The sequence below is a fragment of the Dendrobates tinctorius genome, unplaced genomic scaffold (assembly GCF_039654945.1).
Source record: "Dendrobates tinctorius isolate UK_male_01 unplaced genomic scaffold, ASM3965494v1 ptg000293l, whole genome shotgun sequence".
In the NCBI taxonomy this organism is placed as follows: domain Eukaryota; kingdom Metazoa; phylum Chordata; class Amphibia; order Anura; family Dendrobatidae; genus Dendrobates; species Dendrobates tinctorius.
Genome location: NW_027361960.1, coordinates 7,433,000 through 7,454,306, shown reverse-complemented (window position 1 = coordinate 7,454,306; position 21,307 = coordinate 7,433,000). Strand labels below are relative to the sequence as shown.

The following is a 21,307-nucleotide window of genomic DNA, read 5'->3' as shown; positions in this document are numbered from 1 at the left end:
TCCTGGGCTTCAACACAGACAGTTGTTGCTTGGAAGTGCCGTCTGCACAGAGAGAAACACATGCTCCAGTGTTAGTGGGGTTCAGTAATGCCAGCTGCTCCCCTGCTGTGTGGACGGCAATATCTCCTGCTGCCTCCACATTCACACTACTACTGATTTCAAACTTGCTCCAATTAGGCCTCTGGCTCCACTCTGTCTCTAGTATTTCCTCTGGCCTCCAACCCCGCCAGTTGCTGCTCAGAAGTGGCATCTGCACAATCAACACTTGTTCCTGTGTTACTGGGGTTCAGTAACGTCAGCTGAACCCCAGATGTGTGTCTGGCAATCTCTCCTGCTCTGTCCACATTCCTAGAATGTGGACAGAGCAGGAGACATTGCCAGACACACATCTGGGGTTCAGCTGATGTTACTGAACCCCAGTAACACAGGAACAAGTGTTGATTGTGCAGATGCCACTTCTGAGCAGCAACTGGCGGGGTTGGAGGCCAGGGGAAATACTAGAGACAGAGTGGAGCCAGAGGCCTAGTTGGAGCACGTTTGAAATCAGTAGTAGTCTACAACAGATATTAAACTTGATGAAATTAGGCCTCAGCCTACACCCTGATTGACCCTGGGCTCCAACATCGCCAGTTGCTGCTCAGAAGTGTCTTTGGCACGAGTACTCCCTCCTGCCCAGCCTGGTTCCAGCACGCCTGCTGTTTCCGGGTAGTGTCAACGTCACTTTGCCACCGACTCGTTGTCCGGTCGTGCTGCAGTCGGGTTAGCCGAGTCTATGGTGCCTGCAGTTTAGGTGCTTCTTATGTGGGCTGCGGGTTCTGGTAATAAAGGCTGGTTCCGTAGTGCCAATAGGACAAGCACCCCCTGTAGGACTGTGGGTTTCGGTAACTGCCGCCTGCTCGCGGCCTTGCAACTTTGTTTATCATGGGTAACTTCTGCTACCCATCCGGGTTCCAGCACCGTCAGCTGGTTCTCGGCAGTGCCTTTGGCCGAGGTGCCTCCTTCTCGGTATCCGAGTTCCAGCAACGTCTGCTGGTCCTTGGTAGTGCTTTCTAGCACAGGTACCTCCCGCTTAGTAACCGTGTTCCAGCACCGTCAGCTGGTCCACGGTTGTGCCATTGGCTCTTGTTCCTTATGCTGCCCCTCCGGGTTCCAGCACTGTCAGCTGGTCCTCGCTATTTCCATTGGCTCTTGCAGCTTCTGCTACCCATCCGGGTTCCAGCACCGTCAGCTAGTTCTCGGCAGTGCCTTTGGCCTTGGTGCCTCCGTCTTGGTATCCGAGTTCCAGCAACGTCTGCTGGTCCTTGATAGTGCTTTGTAGCACAGGTACCTCCTGCTTAGTAACCGTGTTCCAGCACCGTCAGCTGGTCCACGGTTGTGCCATTGGCTCTTGTTCCTTATGCTGCCCCTCCGGGTTCCAGCACTGTCAGCTGGTCCTTGCTAGTTCCATTTGCTCTTGTTGTTTCTGCTAACCATCTGGGTTCCAGTACCGTCAGCTGGTTCTCAGCAGTTCCTCAGCCTTCTTGTACCTTCTGCTACTTTTCCAAGTTCGAGCTTGTGGAAATGGTTTTTGGTTCTCACTCTGGATCTCCCTGACGACGACCCTGAAGACCACACCGAAGAAGACCAAAAAGATGACCCTGAAGGAGATGACCAAGAGGACAAAGAACATGAAGACAACCACCAAGATGCAGAACAATAAGAGACAGAAGACCAAGAAGCAGAAAAACCAAAAGCAAAAGAACACTAAGCATAAGACTAAAAATCAGAGCAAATGATATTATCTATATTATAAGCAGAAGACTAAGCAGTGTATGGGGGTGAGTCCGTTCCTCCTCGTGGTGCCCCTGGAAAATGCCTGCTCCTGCAGGCCAAACTGAACGAGAACAAATACTGTTGTAAATCTTTTGTGACAGGCAGAACGGAAGGTGTAATCTTCAAACTTTTATAGATAACAACTACAGGAATGCCTGTCACAAATAAGAATATGATGAAGAAGAAGAATAGGAAGAAAATGAAAAAGTAGAATATGAAGAAGAATAATAGTTGAATAAGAAGAATATGAAGAATGTAAAAAAAAAGAATAATAGGAAGAAGGTGAAGAAGATGAATAAGGTGAAGAAGAAGTTGATGAAAAAGATGCTGCTGCTGCTGCTGCTGCTGAGGATCAAGAAGGAGAAAGTGTGGGAGAAGTAAAAAAGAAGGTGAAGAGCATGGAAGTAGTGAAACATACATATCTGACAAAATATAAAAGAGGTTGACATAGTCAATATCTTTGTAACTCCGAACGTCTTTAAAAAAAAATAATAATTCCTGCTATTCCATTTGATTGGGCTAAACCTCTATGGCTTTAATGTCTCCTCCACCTCCCCCAATACATTCTACATTATTATTAGTTGTTTTTCTTCATGTAGAATTAACCTACAAGGAAAGAAAGTGTTTTTGTTATTCCGATATTTCTGTCCCATTGACTTGAATGGGACTTCCGGGATCGGAATCGGAGATACCCGATACTTTTTGGATATCGGCCGATCCAATCCGATCCAATATTTTTCAATATCGGATGGTATCGCTCAACACTAGGTGCTACGCCAGATGACCTGGCCTCCACAGTCATCAGACCTGAACCCAATCGAGATGGTTTGGGGAGAGCTGGACCGGAGAGTGAAGGCAAAAGGGCCAACAAGTGCTAAGCATCTCTGGGAACTCCTTCAACTGTTGGAAGACCATTTCCAGTGACTACCTCTTGAAGTTCATCAAGAGAATGCCAAGAGTGTGCAAAGCAGTAATCAAAGTAAAAGGTGGCTACTTTGAAGACCCTAGACCAGGGTTTCCCAACTCCAGTCCTCAAGGCACACCAACAGATCATGTTTTCAGGATTTCCTTAGTATTGCTCAGGTGATAATTGCTTCACCTGTGCAATACAAAGGAAATCCTGAAAACATGATCTGTTGGTGTGCCTTGAGGACTGGAGTTGGGAAACCCTGCCCTAGACTATAAGACATATTTTCAGTTGTTTCACACTTTTTTGTTAATTATATAATTCCACATGTGTTAATTCATAGTTTTGATGCCTTCAGAGTGAATCTACAATTTTCATTGTCATGAAAATAAAGAAAACTCTTTGAATGAGGTGTGTCCAAACTTTGGTCTGTACCGTATATATGTACATGTATACAGTGTATAAAAATATTTACAATTTATTAGTTTTTTGTGTTCTAAAGTTGTATTCCAATAAATATATATTATGTTCTATCTAAATATCTTCATTATTGTATCATAAAAATGATTCAATGTCTGATGTTCACATTGTACTACAATAAATTTTTCACTTAAATATAAGCAATATATGTGGGAGTCGGGAGTCGTGGAGTCGGTGTAAGGGAAATTGAGGAGTCGGAGTCACAGGTTTGGCTTACAGACTCCACAGCCCTGGCAAGAAACACGACCGAGTCTTGATTGTTGATACCCGGAGCGGAGCATGCGGCCGCATAGCAATAAATGCAGCTGAACGCTCTGCTCCCGAGTGCCTTGTATTAACAAGCAAGACTCAGCTGTGTTTCTCGCATGTGTGATGCTGGCCTTAGGAAAAACCTGCTCTGGGTTTGTGCTTTGAAACAGACTACAAGATGGTAGTGTTGCAGTCCGTTTCATTCCTGGCCGGGTTATCCATGTGGCTGAAGGCCACAGGTTGCTAGTTAAAAACCCTGCAGTATAGGGTTTGGTTGTGTCAGGTTGATGGTCATTGTCAGTCTGGTGTTTGGAGGAGTACAGAGCAGAAGGCTCTGCAGCGCTCCACCTGTGTGACGCAACACAGGCCAGCGAAGCCAAACAGCCAAAGCTGCTGGAAAAGCCTGGCACCCACAGCGGTGCAGTCGTCCATGGCAACTGGTTTCAAGAGGACTGCCATGTTTAGTGACTGTAAACTGAAGGATATCATGTACTGTGTAAAGCTGTAAGTAGCACATTAACACGGCGGTACAGTCGCCCATGGCAACAAGTCAGAGATGGACTGGCGTGTTTAGTGACTGTAATCCAGAGGATATATTTCCCGGCTGTGATCTGGAGGATATCACATGCTGTGTTTTGCTGAACATTAAAAAGACGTTTGGCTTTGAACTTTGCTTTGTCACTACTTCATCACTGCATAGTGTGCTACCGCAGCACTACACTGTTAAATCCCATTGTCAATCTCAGCAAATAACATGCATCGGCAGGTGGTGTGTCATTCCACATGTCCAACAGTGCATCCGTGACGTATCCATGAGGCACTGATGGGTTGTTGTAACAGCCAGGGGTCTGTTGATGACTGTCTTGCTGTCATTAGGATTTAAAAATATGTGAGCAAACAAGTTCCTATCACCCCCCTTTTGCCCCAAATACAACAAATTAAAATTGATCTGTAAACGGCATAATGACAAAAGAAAATCAAAGCGCTAGGATTACATATTTTTTGGCCACCGCAACATTGTAATAAAATGTAAAAACATTGTATCTACCCCAAAATGTTATCAGTAAGGCTGAGTGCACACGTACTTTTTTGCCCTGCGGATTTTTCCGCGCAGAATTGAAGAAATCCGCAGGTCAAATGACCTGCATTTTTCCTGCGGATTTCTTCCATTTTTAATGCGGTTTTCCACTGCGGTTTTCCCCCTTCGGATTTGGAGACTGGGGAGGTGGAAAACCGCACAAAAGAAGTGACATGTTGCGGATTTTGTACAGCGGAAAAATCCGCAGCGTCTGCACAGCGTTTTTTTTTTTTTCATTGACTAACATGCTACTGTACATCACAATGCGGATATGCAACGTTTCTGCGCGTAAAATCCGCTGCGGATCCCCTGGATATCTGCATCGTGTGCACACAGCCTAAAAATGTCAGCCTAAAAATGTCAGCTCGGCGCGCAGAAAATAAGCTCTCACACGTTTTAATTCCAAGATCTGTTAATTTAAATGTACTTTTAATTCGTGGAAAAACCCTTCTCAAATCTGCGAAGGGGATTGGTGATAACTGGCTGTTCTGCGGAGGTCTCACTGTAGTGACATACACCACTCAGTCCAATGGAGAACTTCTGTCATGTGCGGCCTGCGCACCAATCTCAATCAGGTGGCAGAGCGTGGACTCAGCGTTTTCCGGTGGCCCCATAGAGACTGAATAGAGCAGCGATCGGGCGTCCGACCTTCTGCCCCATTTTGTAACGGGATACAAATTCCCTGATCTGACAATCAGTGCGAGCTTCAGCGATCACCAAGATAACACGGAACAACCCCTTTTACGGCCTGTTTCACACTTCCGTTTTTGACCATCAGTCAAAATCCGCCGTTTTGCAAAAAAAACGGATCCGCCAATTTTTTTGGCGGATCCGTTTTTTCTCCATTAATTTGCATTACCGGCGGATCTTGACGGGTGGCCATCCGTTGGATACGTTTTTTGCGGATCCATCAATTTTTTTGTGTCCGCCGAGATGCCGGGACGGACCCTGCAATGTTTTTTTTGCTGCAGGATCCACATTTTATAGTGTGCATGGCCGAACAGAAAAAATTCTCTCTCGGGCAGCGGTTCCTTTAAAATTCTTCATTCATCGGCTCCGTAAAAAAAAACGGTCCGGTGCCATCCGTTCACATCAGTTAGCAACGGATCCGCTTTCCACCATTTTGGCGGATTTTAACTGACACAAAAAACTGAAGTGTGAAACAGGATTAAGCAGAGGACCATCTATGATCTAGAAGAGCCCTAACTGATAAATGAGCAGGACCGCACCCATCTCTGCCTGCTACTCAAAGCCTAGGATAAGAACAAGTAGAGGATTAGCCAATCAGCGCGCAGCTCTCATTTACCTCATACCAGTTGGAAGATGAAAGCAGTGAGCTGACTGGTTGCCATACATTGTCAGCCCCAGGTTTTCGCAAATATGGCGGAAGAGCGATGAGTGAGCCATACACACTGGCGTCACGGCTATGGAAGAGTAGCGGCTGCCCTCATGACGGTGCCATACTTACCACAGCTGACAGTGCGTGTGCTGGGATTCCGGCGGCGGCCTCCTTCATGCACACTGCCCGGTTCTTCAATTAACACTGACGCTGGTGATAAAGCGACCACGGGAACCGAGCTGCAAAAAGCACGAGCAGTGTATTAGCGTGTGCGAGCCGTGAGGCCGGCATTGCCGTGCTGCTTGTGGAGGGTGAGAGGCGGCCACGGGCTTGGTGACGGTGGTGGCCCTGTCCGCAGTGCACGGAATGAGGCCCCCGGACCCGCCATGCCTCTATTGTCTCCCTGGCTGTGTGCTGCACAACTTACCGGACGGGAGCATGCTGGGGAAGGACCGGGCCAGACTGCAGAGTGTCGCCAGGGACCGGCTCTGAGCACTGCCTGCTGCCGACACCGGCGGGGGCTTCTCTGCAGCTACTGATTCTCTATAGAAACGCGCTGCTGTGTGTGTGCGCCCACGCTTCACCCAGCCCACCACACAAAGAGCTCTCGGGCTGGCAGGCATGTGAGAGGAGGCAGACCTAGAGTGTGTGGGGGTCCTGCCAGGTATATATTATAGGGGCCAGCGGAATGTGTGGGCTCCTGCCAGGTATAGGGGCCCGCAGAATGTGTGGGGGTCCTTCCAGGTATATATTATAGGGGCCAGCAGAATGTGTGGGGCTCCTGCCAGGTATAGGGGCTCGCAGAATGTGTGGGCTCCTGCCAGGTATAGGGGCCAGCGGAATGTGTGGGGGTCCTGCCAGGTATAGGGGCTCGCAGAATGTGTGGGGGTCCTGCCAGGTATAGGGGCCAGCGGAATGTGTGGGGGTCCTTCCAGTTATAGGGGCTCGCAGAATGTATGGGCTCCTGCCAGGTATAGGGGCCCGCAGAATGTGTGGGGGTCCTGCCAGTTATAGGGGCTCGCAGAATGTATGGGCTCCTGCCAGGTATATATTATAGGGGCCAGCAGAATGTGTGGGGCTCCTGCCAGGTATAGGGGCCCGCAGAATGTGTTGGGGTCCTGCCAGGTATAGGGGCTCGCAGAATGTGTGGGCTCCTGCCAGGTATAGGGGCCCGCAGAATGTGTGGGGGTCCTTCCAGGTATATATTATAGGGGCCAGCAGAATGTGTGGGGCTCCTGCCAGGTATAGGGGCCCGCAGAATGTGTGGGGGTCCTGCCAGGTATAGGGGCTCGCAGAATGTGTGGGGGTCCTGCCAGGTATAGGGGCCAGCGGAATGTGTGGGGGTCCTTCCAGTTATAGGGGCTCGCAGAATGTATGGGCTCCTGCCAGGTATAGGGGCCCGCAGAATGTGTGGGGGTCCTGCCAGTTATAGGGGCTCGCAGAATGTATGGGCTCCTGCCAGGTATATATTATAGGGGCCAGCAGAATGTATGGGCTCCTGCCAGGTATAGGGGCCCGCAGAATGTGTGGGGGTCCTTCCAGGTATAGGGGCCCGCAGAATATGTGGGGGTCCTTCCAGGTATAGGGGCCAGCAGAATGTGTGGGGGTCCTTCCAGGTATAGGGGCCCGCAGAATGTGTGGGGGTCCTTCCAGGTATAGGGGTCCTTCCAGGTATAGGGGCCCACAGAATGTGTGGGGGTCCTTCCAGGTATAGGGGCCCGCAGAATGTGTGGGGGTCCTTCCAGGTATAGGGGCCCGCAGAATGTGTGGGGGTCCTTCCAGGTATATATTATAGGGGCCAGCAGAATGTATGGGCTCCTGCCAGGTATATATTATAGGGGTCTGCAGACTGTATGGGCTCCTGCCAGGTATATGTTATAGGGGCCAGCAGACTGTATGGGCTCCTGCCAGGTATATATTATAGGGGCCAGCAGACTGGGATCCTGCCAGGTATATGTTATAGGGGCCAGCAGAATGTATGGGCTCCTGCCAGGTATATACTATAGGGGCCAGCAGACTGGGATCCTGCCAGGTATATATTATAGGGGCCAGCAGACTGTTTGGGATCCTGCCAGGTATATATTATAAGGGCCAGCAGACTGTATGGGCTCCTGCCAGGTATATATTATAGTGGCCAGCAGACTGGGATCCTGCCAGGTATATATTATAGGGGCCAGCAGACTGTTTGGGATCCTGCCAGGTATATATTATAGGGGCCAGCAGACTGTATGGGCTCCTGCCAGGTATATGTTATAGGGGCCAGCAGACTGTATGGGCTCCTGCCAGGTATATATTATAGGGGCCAGCAGACTGTATGGGCTCCTGCCAGGTATATATTATAGGGGCCAGCAGACTGGGATCCTGCCAGGTATATGTTATAGGGGCCAGCAGAATGTATGGGCTCCTGCCAGGTATATATTATAGGGGCCAGCAGACTGGGATCCTGCCAGGTATATATTATAGGGGCCAGCAGACTGTTTGGGATCCTGCCAGGTATATATTATAGGGGCCAGCAGACTGTATGGGCTCCTGCCAGGTATATATTATAGGGGCCAGCAGACTGGGATCCTGCCAGGTATATATTATAGGGGCCAGCAGACTGTTTGGGATCCTGCCAGGTATAGGGGCCCACAGAATGTGTGGGGGTCCTTCCAGGTATAGGGGCCAGCAGAATGTGTGGGGGTCCTTCCAGGTATAGGGGCCCGCAGAATGTGTGGGGGTCCTTCCAGGTATAGGGGCCCGCAGAATGTGTGGGGGTCCTTCCAGGTATATATTATAGGGGCCAGCAGAATGTATGGGCTCCTGCCAGGTATATATTATAGGGTTCTGCAGACTGTATGGGCTCCTGCCAGGTATATGTTATAGGGGCCAGCAGACTGTATGGGCTCCTGCCAGGCATATATTATAGGGGCCAGCAGACTGTATGGGCTCCTGCCAGGTATATATTATAGGGGCCAGCAGACTGGGATCCTGCCAGGTATATGTTATAGGGGCCAGCAGAATGTATGGGCTCCTGCCAGGTATATACTATAGGGGCCAGCAGACTGGGATCCTGCCAGGTATATATTATAGGGGCCAGCAGACTGTTTGGGATCCTGCCAGGTATATATTATAGGGGCCAGCAGACTGTATGGGCTCCTGCCAGGTATATATTATAGTGGCCAGCAGACTGGGATCCTGCCAGGTATATATTATAGGGGCCAGCAGACTGTTTGGGATCGTGCCAGGTATATATTATAGGGGCCAGCAGACTGTATGGGCTCCTGCCAGGTATATATTATAGGGGCCAGCAGACTGTATGGGCTCCTGCCAGGTATATATTATAGGGGCCAGCAGACTGGGATCCTGCCAGGTATATGTTATAGGGGCCAGCAGAATGTATGGGCTCCTGCCAGGTATATATTATAGGGGCCAGCAGACTGGGATCCTGCCAGGTATATATTATAGGGGCCAGCAGACTGTTTGGGATCCTGCCAGGTATATATTATAGGGGCCAGCAGACTGTATGGGCTCCTGCCAGGTATATATTATAGGGGCCAGCAGACTGGGATCCTGCCAGGTATATATTATAGGGGCCAGCAGACTGTTTGGGATCCTGCCAGGTATAGGGGCCAGCAGACTGTATGGGCTCCTGCCAGGTATAGGGGTCCGCAGAATGTGTGGGGGTCTTTCCAGGTATAGGGGCCAGCAGAATGTGTGGGGGTCCTTCCAGGTATATATTATAGGGGTCAGCAGAATGTATGGGCTCCTGCCAGGTATAGGGGCCCGCAGAATGTGTGGGGGTCCTTCCAGGTATAGGGGCCCTCAGAATATGTGGGGGTCCTTCCAGGTATAGGGGCCAGCGGAATGTATGGGCTCCTGCCAAGTATATGTTATAGGGGCCAGCAGAATGTATGGGCTCCTGCCAGGTATAGGTATATGTTCTAGGGGCCAGCGGAATGTATGGGCTCCTGCCAGGTATATGTTATAGGGGCCAGCAGAATGTATGGGCTCCTGCCAAGTATATGTTATAGGGGCCAGCGGAATGTAAGGGCTCCTGCCAGGTATATATTATAGGGGCCAGCAGAATGTTTGGGATCCTGCCAGGTATATATTATAGGGGCCAGCAGACTGTTTGGGATCCTGCCAGGTATATATTATAGGGGCCAGCAGACTGTTTGGGATCCTGCCAGGTATATATTATAGGGGCCACCAGAATGTATGGGCTCCTGACAGGTATATAATGTAGGGGCCAGGAGACTGTATGGGCTCCTGCCAGGTATATATTATAGGGGCCAGCAGAATGTATGGGCTCCTGCCAGGTATAATAGGGGCCAGCAGACTGTATGGGCTCCTGCCAGGTATATATTATAAGGGCCAGCAGGATGTATGGGCTTCTGCCAGGTATGTATTATAGGGCCAGCAGAAAGTATAGTCTCCAGCCAGGTATATATTATAGGGGCCAGCAGACTGTATGGGCTCCCGCCAGGTATATATTATGGGGGCCTGCAGAATGTATGGGCTCCCGCCAGGTATAATAGGGGCCACCAGACTGTATGGGCTCCTTCCAGATACATATCATATGGGTCACCAGACTGTATGGGCTACTGCCAGGTATATATCATAGGGGTCACCAGACTGTATGGGCTACTCCCGAGTATATACTATAGGGGCTACCAGAATGTATGGGCTCCTGCCAGGTATAATAGGGGCCACCAGAATGTATGGACTCCTGCCAGGTATATATTATAGGGGCCAGCAAAATGGGCTCCTTTTTTAAGGGGTCCTTTTACCTGCAGCTCTAGGGAACAGCCATGGGGGCATCCTATGTGTGTTATGATTGGGTCAACGAGGAGGAACACAAAACCAAGCTAAGTCACAGAAAACAAGAGAGGTTGGTAACTACGCGGATTGCAGACCCTGATCCTATCCACACAACTAACAGTAGCCTATGATGATTCTAGATGCCTCGTCACAGCCGGAAAACTAAATAAGCCTAAAGCAAGAAAAGGGGAAATCTACACTGCCCCAGAGCAGACCCCAAAGGAATAGACAGCTCCCACACATGTATTGACGGTGAAACAAGACGAAAGCACAAACACAGGTAGGATAATAGGCTGAGCAAACGATGGGGCCCACACTAACTAGAAAGGTCAGGAAAGGAAAGATACTGTCTGCAACGACGCCAAAAAACCCTGCAAAAAATGTCCAACACTTCTGATAGCAAAAAAACCCTGAAGTCACTAGACTTCACCCACTATATCAGCATTCTGGCATATTCTGAGAACAGAGCAAAAAGAGGCCAATCTAATAAGGGACAAAAAGCAAACTGGCACATACGGTAACATAAGAGTGGAAATTCAGCACAGCCCCAGCCGGGGCTGGCTGACCACACAAAAACTGAATAGAAAAAACCAAATCAAATGTGAACATTAGCAGAGAAAACTTAGCTTGAGAAGACAGGAACTGAGCCGGAAACCAAGACCTCAGGAGGCAGGAAAAAATCAACAGCATGGGAATAGGGAGTCGACTGTCTTAAATCCAGTCTGAGACTCCAGATGTCCATTCGTCGTCCTCATTATCAGGTGGCAGGTCTCTGTTAATTAGATCAGCTTCATTACCTCCTGCCACCACCAGAGGGAGCCCGGAAAGAGAACTCATGACTTCTCTGTCATCACAAACAGTTCCCTCACCAGAAACCAGAGGCAGACCAGGAAATGAGTTCACAACAATGTGCCTTCCTATGCAAATCTGTTCCTGGGTCTGTGGGAGAGGGACCTCTTCCTGTCGGATCGGATGTCATCTATGGGCCGTGTCCTTTTTTTGGGCACGGTACATAGATGACATCTTTTTGATCTGGCAGGGGTCTTTGGACTTGCTTCTTTTATGGCAGCTTTAAAGGGAATTTGTCACCCCATTTTTGGCCTATAAGCTGCGGCCACCGCCATCATGGGCTTATCTACAGCATTCTGTAATGCTGTAGATAAGCCCTCGATGTAACCTGAAAAAGAAAAACAAGTTAGATTATACTCACCGGGGGGGCGGGGACGGGTGTCGTGGTTTGGTCCGGTGCCTCCCATCTTCTAGAGATGACGTCCTCCTTTTTACTTCTGCTGCGGCTCCTGCGCAGGCGTACTTTATCTGTTGAGGGCAGAGTAAAGTACTGCAGTGCGCAGGCGCCGGGGGGAGGTCAGAGAGGTCCTCAACTGGGCAGATAAAGTACGCCTGCGCAGGAGCTGCGGCTGCAGTAAGAAGGAGGATGTCATCTCTAAAAGATGGGAGGCGCCGGACCGGACGCTGGGGTGAGTTTAATATAACTTATTTTTCTTATCTTTCAGGTTACATCGGGGGCTTATCTACAGCAGTACAGAATGCTGTAGATAAGCCCTTGATGGTGGTGGTGTATTGCCAAGTTTTTAACACTAAGGTTCGGATACGGCTTTAAAGAAGGCTACTGCTTGCGATATAACGCAATTTTATTACAAAGTACAAAATTAAAGGAATAGTATGATTGGATAGTATGATTGCATACACTTTGGTATAGTTTAAGATACAAAGGTTAAGTACATATAAAGATTCAATACATATAATGATTAGGTATATATATAAAGATTAACTATATACAGTATACCCACATCATCAGTCACCAAGAGGCTTTTAAACATCATCCGCCTGGAATATCAGAGAAGCAACACTAAGACAGAGACCCCTGGAAGATTCACAACACTGCACGGGCGTCCCCACTTATGCAGGTATCAACACTGTACATGTGTACAGGTATCCAGTTTTTGCTTCTGTCTACAGCCCCCGTTACACATTGCGATATCGCTAGCAATATCGCTGTAACGTCACCGATTTTGTGACGTAGCAGCGATATTGCTAGCGATATCGCTACATGTGATACTTACCTCCGACCGGCTCCCCCGCTGCTCATCGCTGGTCGCGCGAGAACGTCCTGGACCATTTCTCGTCGGGCGCTTCCTGTGGCGACGCATGGACGCGGGTGGGAGGACGTCAGGATTGCCGCGTCTGACAGGTAAGTAGCGACCCCTGCTATGTCGCTGGTGAGATCTGCCTGTGTGGCAGCTCACTAGCGACCACTTAGCGATGCACCAGCGATCCATATCGTTGTCGGGATCGCTGGTGCATCGCTAAGTGTAACGGTACCCTAAGTCATGTTTCTCTGGCCTTATATAATAAATTACACTAATGTGTAACTTGCTTCACTCAACCCATCCAGTGGCCGGCCTTCAAGGTTGGATGAAACAGACAACATGGCATCATCAGACAATGGGTTGTAAACCCTAACAATATAAAAGCCACATGGGTTTAGATAAAACCAACACAGACAGAGGTTAAGTAAACCTTAATGTTTTACAATGACAAACATAGCTGTAACTGTTAATGTTTGATCAGAAATGCAGCTTTGTAATATACAGAATTCATTCTATATATTTCAATATGGACTCAAAATAGCCATTTTTATATTTGCAGTACAATCCACCCTTGGCTATTTTGAGCCAAACATTTATACAAGGTACCATATAAGTGTACACTGTATACAACAGCACAAAGCAATGCATGCAGAAAGTATAGCAAAAATTCCTATTGTATATGAAGTTCTGGGTCATATTTTCTTGTGTATTTTCATCTTGAATAGATACCCCTATCAGCTTTGTCCATAACTGTAAAGGGGTTGGTACTGCCACCAGCCAAGTTTCTAATATATTGGTAGCAGTAGTAGTCTTTGTCACACCAAAATGACTAGTGTTCATCAGCTAAGCCAAGTAAATCCATAGATTCTCTTTGGTTTTCCATAAAACTCTATTTTCCATGGTTGGTCTCTCGGATTTTCATCTGAAGATCTCTTGGGTAGTGGCAGAAGTTGAAAGGACCATGACACTGTGGCTGCAACGATGCACCATTTCCAGATTCTAATCTAAAGGGAAAAATATATACAGTGGGGCAAAAAAGTATTTAGTCAGTCAGCAATAGTGCAAGTTCCACCACTTAAAAAGATGAGAGGCGTCTGTAATTTACATCATAGGTAGACCTCAACTATGGGAGACAAACTGAGAAAAAAAAATCCAGAAAATCACATTGTCTGTTTTTTTTCATTTTATTTGCATATTATGGTGGAAAATAAGTATTTGGTCAGAAGCAAGCAATCAAGATTTCTGGCTCTCACAGACCTGTAACTTCTTCTTTAAGAGTCTCCTCTTTCCTCCACTCATTACCTGTAGTAATGGCACCTGTTTAAACTTGTTATCAGTATAAAAAGACACCTGTGCACACCCTCAAACAGTCTGACTCCAAACTCCACTATGGTGAAGACCAAAGAGCTGTCAAAGGACACCAGAAACAAAATTGTAGCCCTGCACCAGGCTGGGAAGACTGAATCTGCAATAGCCAACCAGCTTGGAGTGAAGAAATCAACTGTGGGAGCAATAATTAGAAAATGGAAGACATACAAGACCACTGATAATCTCCCTCGATCTGGTGCTCCACGCAAAATCCCACCCCGTGGGGTCAGAATGATCACAAGAACGGTGAGCAAAAATCCCAGAACCACGCGGGGGGACCTAGTGAATGAACTGCAGAGAGCTGGGATCAATGTAACAAGGCCTACCATAAGTAACACACTACGCCACCATGGACTCAGATCCTGCAGTGCCAGACGTGTCCCACTGCTTAAGCCTGTACATGTCCGGGCCCGTCTGAAGTTTGCTAGAGAGCATTTGGATGATCCAGAGGAGTTTTGGGAGAATGTCCTATGGTCTGATGAAACCAAACTGGAACTGTTTGATAGAAACACAACTTGTCGTGTTTGGAGGAAAAAGAATACTGAGTTGCATCCATCAAACACCACACCTACTGTAAAGCATGGTGGTGGAAACATCATGCTTTGGGGCTGTTTCTCTGCAAAGGGGCCAGGACGACTGATCCGGGAACATGAAAGAATGAATGGGGTCATGTATCGTGAGATTTTGAGTGCAAACCTCCTTCCATCAGCAAGGGCATTGAAGATGAAACGTGGCTGGGTCTTTCAACATGACAATGATCCAAAGCACACCGCCAGGGCAACGTAGGCGTGGCTTCATAAGAAGCATTTCAAGGTCCTGGAGTGGCCTAGCCAGTCTCCAGATCTCAACCCTATAGAAAACCTTTGGAGGGAGTTGAAAGTCCGTGTTGCCAAGCGAAAAGCCAAAAACATCACTGCTCTAGAGGAGATCTGCATGGAGGAATGGGCCAACATACCAACAACAGTGTGTGGCAACCTTGTGAAGACTTACAGAAAACGTTTGACCTCTGTCATTGCCAACAAAGGATATATCACAAAGTATTGAGATGAAATTTTGTTTCTGACCAAATACTTATTTTCCACCATAATATGCAAATAAAATGAAAAAAAAAACAGACAATGTGATTTTCTGGATTTTTTTTTCTCAGTTTGTCTCCCATAGTTGAGGTCTACCTATGATGTAAATTACAGACGCCTCTCATCTTTTTAAATGGTGGAACTTGCACTATTGCTGACTGACTAAATACTTTTTTGCCCCACTGTATATATTATTCTCTGAGATAAACCTGTCAGTTGGGACGTGTTCCCACTTCTGTTGCTCGGGTTTCAAAACTATCAGCACATTATCTGCTTCACGAGCAATTACTTTAGCAGGTTCTGGAGGACCTTTGTCCCCCAGATTTTTACACCATTATTGATAGGATGTGAGGATCCAAATCCTTTATCAAATCTAACCTGATGGGCAACCTTCTGGTCTGTGCCCATTGGTAAGCAGCTATTTCTCCATATTTCTGGTGTGCCCACTGAGTCAATCTGAGCAGTCCCTCAGTGGCGTCAGTCTTTGAACTGGATTCAGCGACTGATATTTTGGAAGGTTCCTCTGCTAATAAGTTGAAGAGTCTTTCCAGTGTACCTGAAGCACAATAAGCATCAACATTAAACACAGTCACTTTAATTCTTTATACAATTGTCCAGATATCTTGATACAACTATTTCTCCACACAGGATTGTTCCATTCAGTAGTAGTAGGCACAAGCACAGGGTCTCCTACTAATTCTGTAACCTTGCACCCACTGAATTGTTTTGGATTTACATAAAGAAACTAGCCTCCACCCTCCACTCTTGAATCTACCAAAACTTTATCATGTTGGCTGTTTTTATTGTTCAGTTAATCACCAAATCTACATGGGGGTGTCTATCCATTTATGGAGTGTGGCCAGCAAGTCAATAACTCATCTTCTTCCCCCCATTGATCCTCCATTTTAGATGATAACATCTACATATGGGCTTTGAATTCCTGTATAAATGATTTCATTTCAGCATAAAGATCCTCTCTCCCTCTCTGCCCGTGTCTTGTCTCGCCCCTGCTGTGGAGATTCAGAATCTTTTACTGTAACCTCTCTATTATGTGAAACATCCGCCTTTTTATTAATTCCTCTCTTTTGATACAGTTTCCACATCTCTCCAGTACCAATCCCATCTATTTTATCCCTGTGGACGCCAGCCTTTATTAAGGCCCTAAACATATATTGCCGGGTACTGCGGGGTCTAGGATTGTAATAACTTTTGTCACTGTAATGCTGCTCTTCAGAGGAAAAATTACCTTTTTGTTTGAGACCCCAATCTCCCAGATCCCTTAACTCTCGAATTGCCTCCAATGTATTAGCGATTGTTTTCCCAGTCTGATTTACCATAAACGTCATCATGACGTGTTTATAAGCTGGAGGGGCATGTCTAATGATACGATTTCTAACAGATACACTTACGCCAACTTGCATATAATCATTATAGGTGTTTGCTGAAATAGCATTTTTCATTACCTCCTCCTTCAACCTCTGAGCACAATCTTTTAACGTAAACCATGGTTTTTCATTGGGCGACCAGGCCGCCTCAGATGGGTATTTATGCCGCAATGCCATAACCACAACATCAAGCATACTACACACCACATGTGGTTGCTGGATTATCAAGGTACGGAATGCCTCCTTCACTACAGGCTCATGACTGAGCTGGACAAATTTTGGGCCATCCACAGTGTCTGCCTGTACTTCATGAGCCCCCCATCTCCCATAATCTGACTGCCCAAGCTACCAGGGATTCATTTGACTTGAGAAAAGCGATCATGAAGGTCATTAAGCTCCTGCTGAATGGGATCCTCTATCGCATTCTCATTCCGCTTACCTGTCGCTGTCTCTACAATCCGTCTCCGATATATAGAATGAACTTTCACTGGGTTAAGAGGAGGAGCAATTTCCCTTTTTCCATGGAAATGTTCATCCTCAGACTCCGGATCGGTAATGTTTTCGGAGTCAGTTGAATTCCACACATCACCATCCCACTGATCAGGGTTCCACTCTACCCCTGCTTTGGCTATGGCCAAAGCTACTTTCTTTTTATTCACCTTGCCTTTCCTCCTTCTGTTCTTATACTCTGCTACACGTACGGCAGCCTTTTCTGCAACATTTTGATAACCATCACATTTATCCATTAATATCTTATTCTGACATTGTGCTATAACCAATGCATTCTGGGCTTCACACAACTGTTTTTCTAATTCCTGTACTTTTGTTAACATACGTATTCTTTCCTTATGCTGTTTTCTATATGCAGACAATAATATCCATCCGGGCCTACCAACAGCGCTCAACTCTTTACCTTTCTCAACTTTCACTTTCTCTAAGCATGCAGCCACATCAACAGGTTCAGCGTCCTTCAAACATTTATCCCATGCTTCAACCAAACCAGCACTGTGCGACCACTTGGTTGCCAAATTATGATAGGGAGCCTGTTCCCAGCCTGGAATCTCAATAGATTCACCCACAGCCACCTTTTTCTTAAAGACAGGCATGTTTTACGCAATATCACACAGAGTCCTGTTAATAATAGTAATAAAAAAACTTCTGAGCCTTCTGCGTATCCTGCCGACTACGCCAATTATGAATTGCCAAGTTTTTAACACTAAGGTTCGGATACGGCTTTAAAGAAGGCTACTGCTTGCGATATAACGCAATTTTATTACAAAGTACAAAATTAAAGGAATTGTATGATTGGATAGTATGATTGCGTACACTTTGGTATATTTTAAGATACAAAGGTTAAGTACATATAAAGGTTCAATACATATAATGATTAGGTATATATATAAAGATTAACTATATACAGTATACTCACATCATCAGTCACTAAGAGGCTTTTAAACATCATCCGTCTGGAATATCAATGAAGCAACACCAAGACAGAGAACTGGAAGATTCACAACACTGCACGGGCATCCCCACTTATGCAGGTATCAACACTGTACATGTGTACAGGTATCCAGTTTTTGCTTCTGTCTATAGCCCCCGTTACACACTGCGATATCGCTGTAAAGTCACCGATTTTGTGACGTAGCAGCGATATTGCTAGCGATATCGCTATGTGTGATACTTACCTCCGACCGACTCCCCCGCTGGCTATCGCTGGTCACGCAAGAAAGTCCTGGATCATTTCTCGTCGTCAGCTTCCTGCGGCGCTTCCTGCTGTGACGACGAGCGATGCGTGGAGGCGGGCGGGAGGACGTCAGGATCGCCGCGTCTGACAGGTAAGTAGCGACCCCCGACCCCTGCAATGTCGCTGGTGAGATCTGCCTGTGTGGCAGCTCACTAGCGACCACTTAGCGATGCACCAGCGATCCATATCGTTGTCGGGATCACTGGTGCATCGCTAAGTGTAACGGTACCCTAAGTCATGTTTCTCTGGCCTTATATAATAAATTACACTAATGTGTAACTTGCTTCACTCAACCCATCCAGTGGCCGGCCTTCAAGGTTGGATGAAACAGACAACATGGAATCATCAGACAATGGGTTGTAAACCCTAACAATATAAAAGCCACATGGGTTTAGATAAAACCAACACAGACAGAGGTTAAGTAAACCTTAATGTTTTAAGGTACTGTCACACTAAGCGATATCGCTAGCAATATCGCTATAACTTGTGACGTTATAGCGATATTGCTAGCGATATCGCTGTGTGTGATACTTACCTACAACCCACTCCCCCGCTGGTTATCGCTGATCGTGCGAGAACAGGCTGGACTGTTTCTCGTCATCAGCTTCCTGCGGCGCTTCGTGTGGAGAGACGAGCGTGGAGCCAGGCGGGAGGACGCAGGATCGCCTGGTGTGACAGGTAAGTAGCGACCCCCGTCCCCAGTGATGTCGCTGGTGAGATCTGCCTGTGTGGCAGCTCACTAGCGACCACTTAGCGATGTACCAGCGATCCTGACCGCGTCATATCGCTGGTCGGGATCGCTGGTGCATCGCTAAGTGTGACAGTACCTTTACAATGACAGACATAGCTGTAACTGTTACAGCTTGATCAGAAATGCAGCTATGTAATATACAGAATTCATTCTATATATTTCAATATGGACTCAAAATAGCCATTTTTATATTTGCACTACAGGTGGCCGCATCTTATAGGCCAAAAATGGGGTGACAGATTCCCTTTAAATGTTATTGACTGCAATATGCATTTGTCTTATCCCGTTACTGTTAATTTTTAGATGTGCGTATTAAACGGGACAACGAAACGTTCTCCAAATGGATTTATATCGGAAACCTAGCTCAGCTAATACTCTGTTACAAACCTTGTCTGCTCATCCGTCTTCCATTGTCAATGCAATCCCGACTGTCAATTTCTCCGGTTGCGCCACGTGTTCTTCGGATACGGATTTTATCAAACAAGCTCAGGATTTAAAAACACAGCTGTGGAAGCGAGGTTATAGTCGCAGATCTGTAAAGAAAGCGTTTAACCGAGCAAAACATTCATCACGTCATGAATTACTTTATTCAGTTAAACAGAGATCTAATGACGATCAAGTTAGGTTTATTACACAATTTCATGCACAATCTGTTGCCTTGAGAGAGTGTCTTAAAAAATCATGGCTAGTTTTGCTTGCTGACCCTACTTTATACTGCTGCTTACCACAAAATCCACAAATTACGTTTCGTCGTTCAAGGAATTTGTATGATAAATTGGTCAGCAGTCATTATTAGCCGATTCCACTATCCACATTTTTGGATAATGGCTGCACTCCATGCGGTAAATGTGAGGCATGTCCTAATGTCGAACATGCGATTTCTTTTACTGACTCAAGTAAAAAAAACTTTCAAATAAAATACCCTATAACTTGCACGACAAAAACTGTCATTTACTATGCCTCATGTCCATGCTTCAAAATATATGTGGGATTGACCAAGAGACAGTTAAAAGTACGTATTCATGAGCACGTGTTAGGAATTACGGCAGCTAAAGACGTAGAAGATGTTAATTCCGAATACCGAAACATTTTAGAAAATACCATTATTGTGATGTATCCCTGTTTAAAGTACGGGGTATTGATAAAATCTCCACAAATAACAGGGGAGGTAACATCAGCCGTATACTTGCACAACGGGAAACTAAGTGGATATGGACTCTTAATACTGTGCAGCCACATAGCCTTAATAATATTAATACTTTTGTCCCTTTTCTGTGACCACCGTTTATATATATATTTTATATATTTTTTTATATTTTTTAAAAAGACTCAACTTATGTTTTTATATCATTCGGTGGTTTTCTGTGCCTCTTTATATTATTGCTAATTTATGTTTTTATTTTTATGCTTTAGGTTCTATATTATATATAATATATAATTATGTGCAACTATATATAATCTAATATTACTTTGTTGCATTGCATGTTAGCTGAAAGGACATCAAGACCTAGTCGTATATTGGATTTCACTTTAACCCCTTTTTGCCATCTGACATACTATCCCCTTCATGGGACCCGGAACACTATTCCCATGGACAGGATAGTGCGTCATAGCGATCAGCGGCGCTCACGGGGGGAGCGTCGCTGATCGCGGCCAGGTGTCAGCTGATTATCACAGCTGACAACCGGCACTATGTGTCAGGGGCGGTCACGGATCGCCCCCGACATGATAACCCCTGGCACATTGCGATCAAACATGATCGCAGTGCAGCGGGGGTTTAGGGAAGCATTGGCAAGGAGGGGGCTCCCTCTGTGCTTCCCTGAGCCCCCCGGAGCAGCGCGATGTGCTGCTCTGGGGGCCTCCTTCCTTGCAGGTCCCCAGATCCAAAATGGCGGCGGGGACATTCGGGGGCCTACAGGGAGCCGGCTTCCTCATGCCTGCAAAGCGTCGGCATGAGGAAGCCTCCAGCACTGCCTGTGACAGATCGCTGATCTGTCACAGCGATCTGTGATGTGACAGATCAGCGATCTGTCACATGACAGTTATGTCCCCCTGGGACAGTATAATAAAGTTAAAAAAAGTGTAAAAATAATTTATAAAAAAAAATCGCTAAATAAATAAAAAAAAATATTCCCTAATAAATTCGTTTTTTGGAAATAAAAAAAACAAAACAATAAAAGTACACATATTTAGTATTTTAA

The 21,307-nt window shown here is 46.5% G+C and overlaps 1 protein-coding gene across 2 annotated transcripts in view; it reads right to left on the bottom strand.

Moving 5' to 3' along the window:
* GNG4 (G protein subunit gamma 4) overlaps positions 1-6,463 on the bottom strand; it is a 48,196-nt gene extending 41,733 nt beyond the window's left edge. The window contains exons 1-2 of one of the 2 annotated variants that reach the window (XM_073560095.1): positions 6,293-6,463; positions 5,995-6,104 (exon numbers count right to left, since the gene is read on the bottom strand). Coding sequence is in view for 1 of the 2 variants with exons in the window: in XM_073560094.1 (XP_073416195.1) it covers positions 5,833-5,933 (101 nt within the window). In the remaining variant the exon portion in view is untranslated. Of the gene's footprint in view, positions 1-5,832; positions 5,965-5,994; positions 6,105-6,292 lie in introns of those variants that run through there. The other variant, XM_073560094.1, reaches the window with a different exon arrangement.
* Between the last annotated feature and the right edge of the window lie 14,844 nt (positions 6,464-21,307).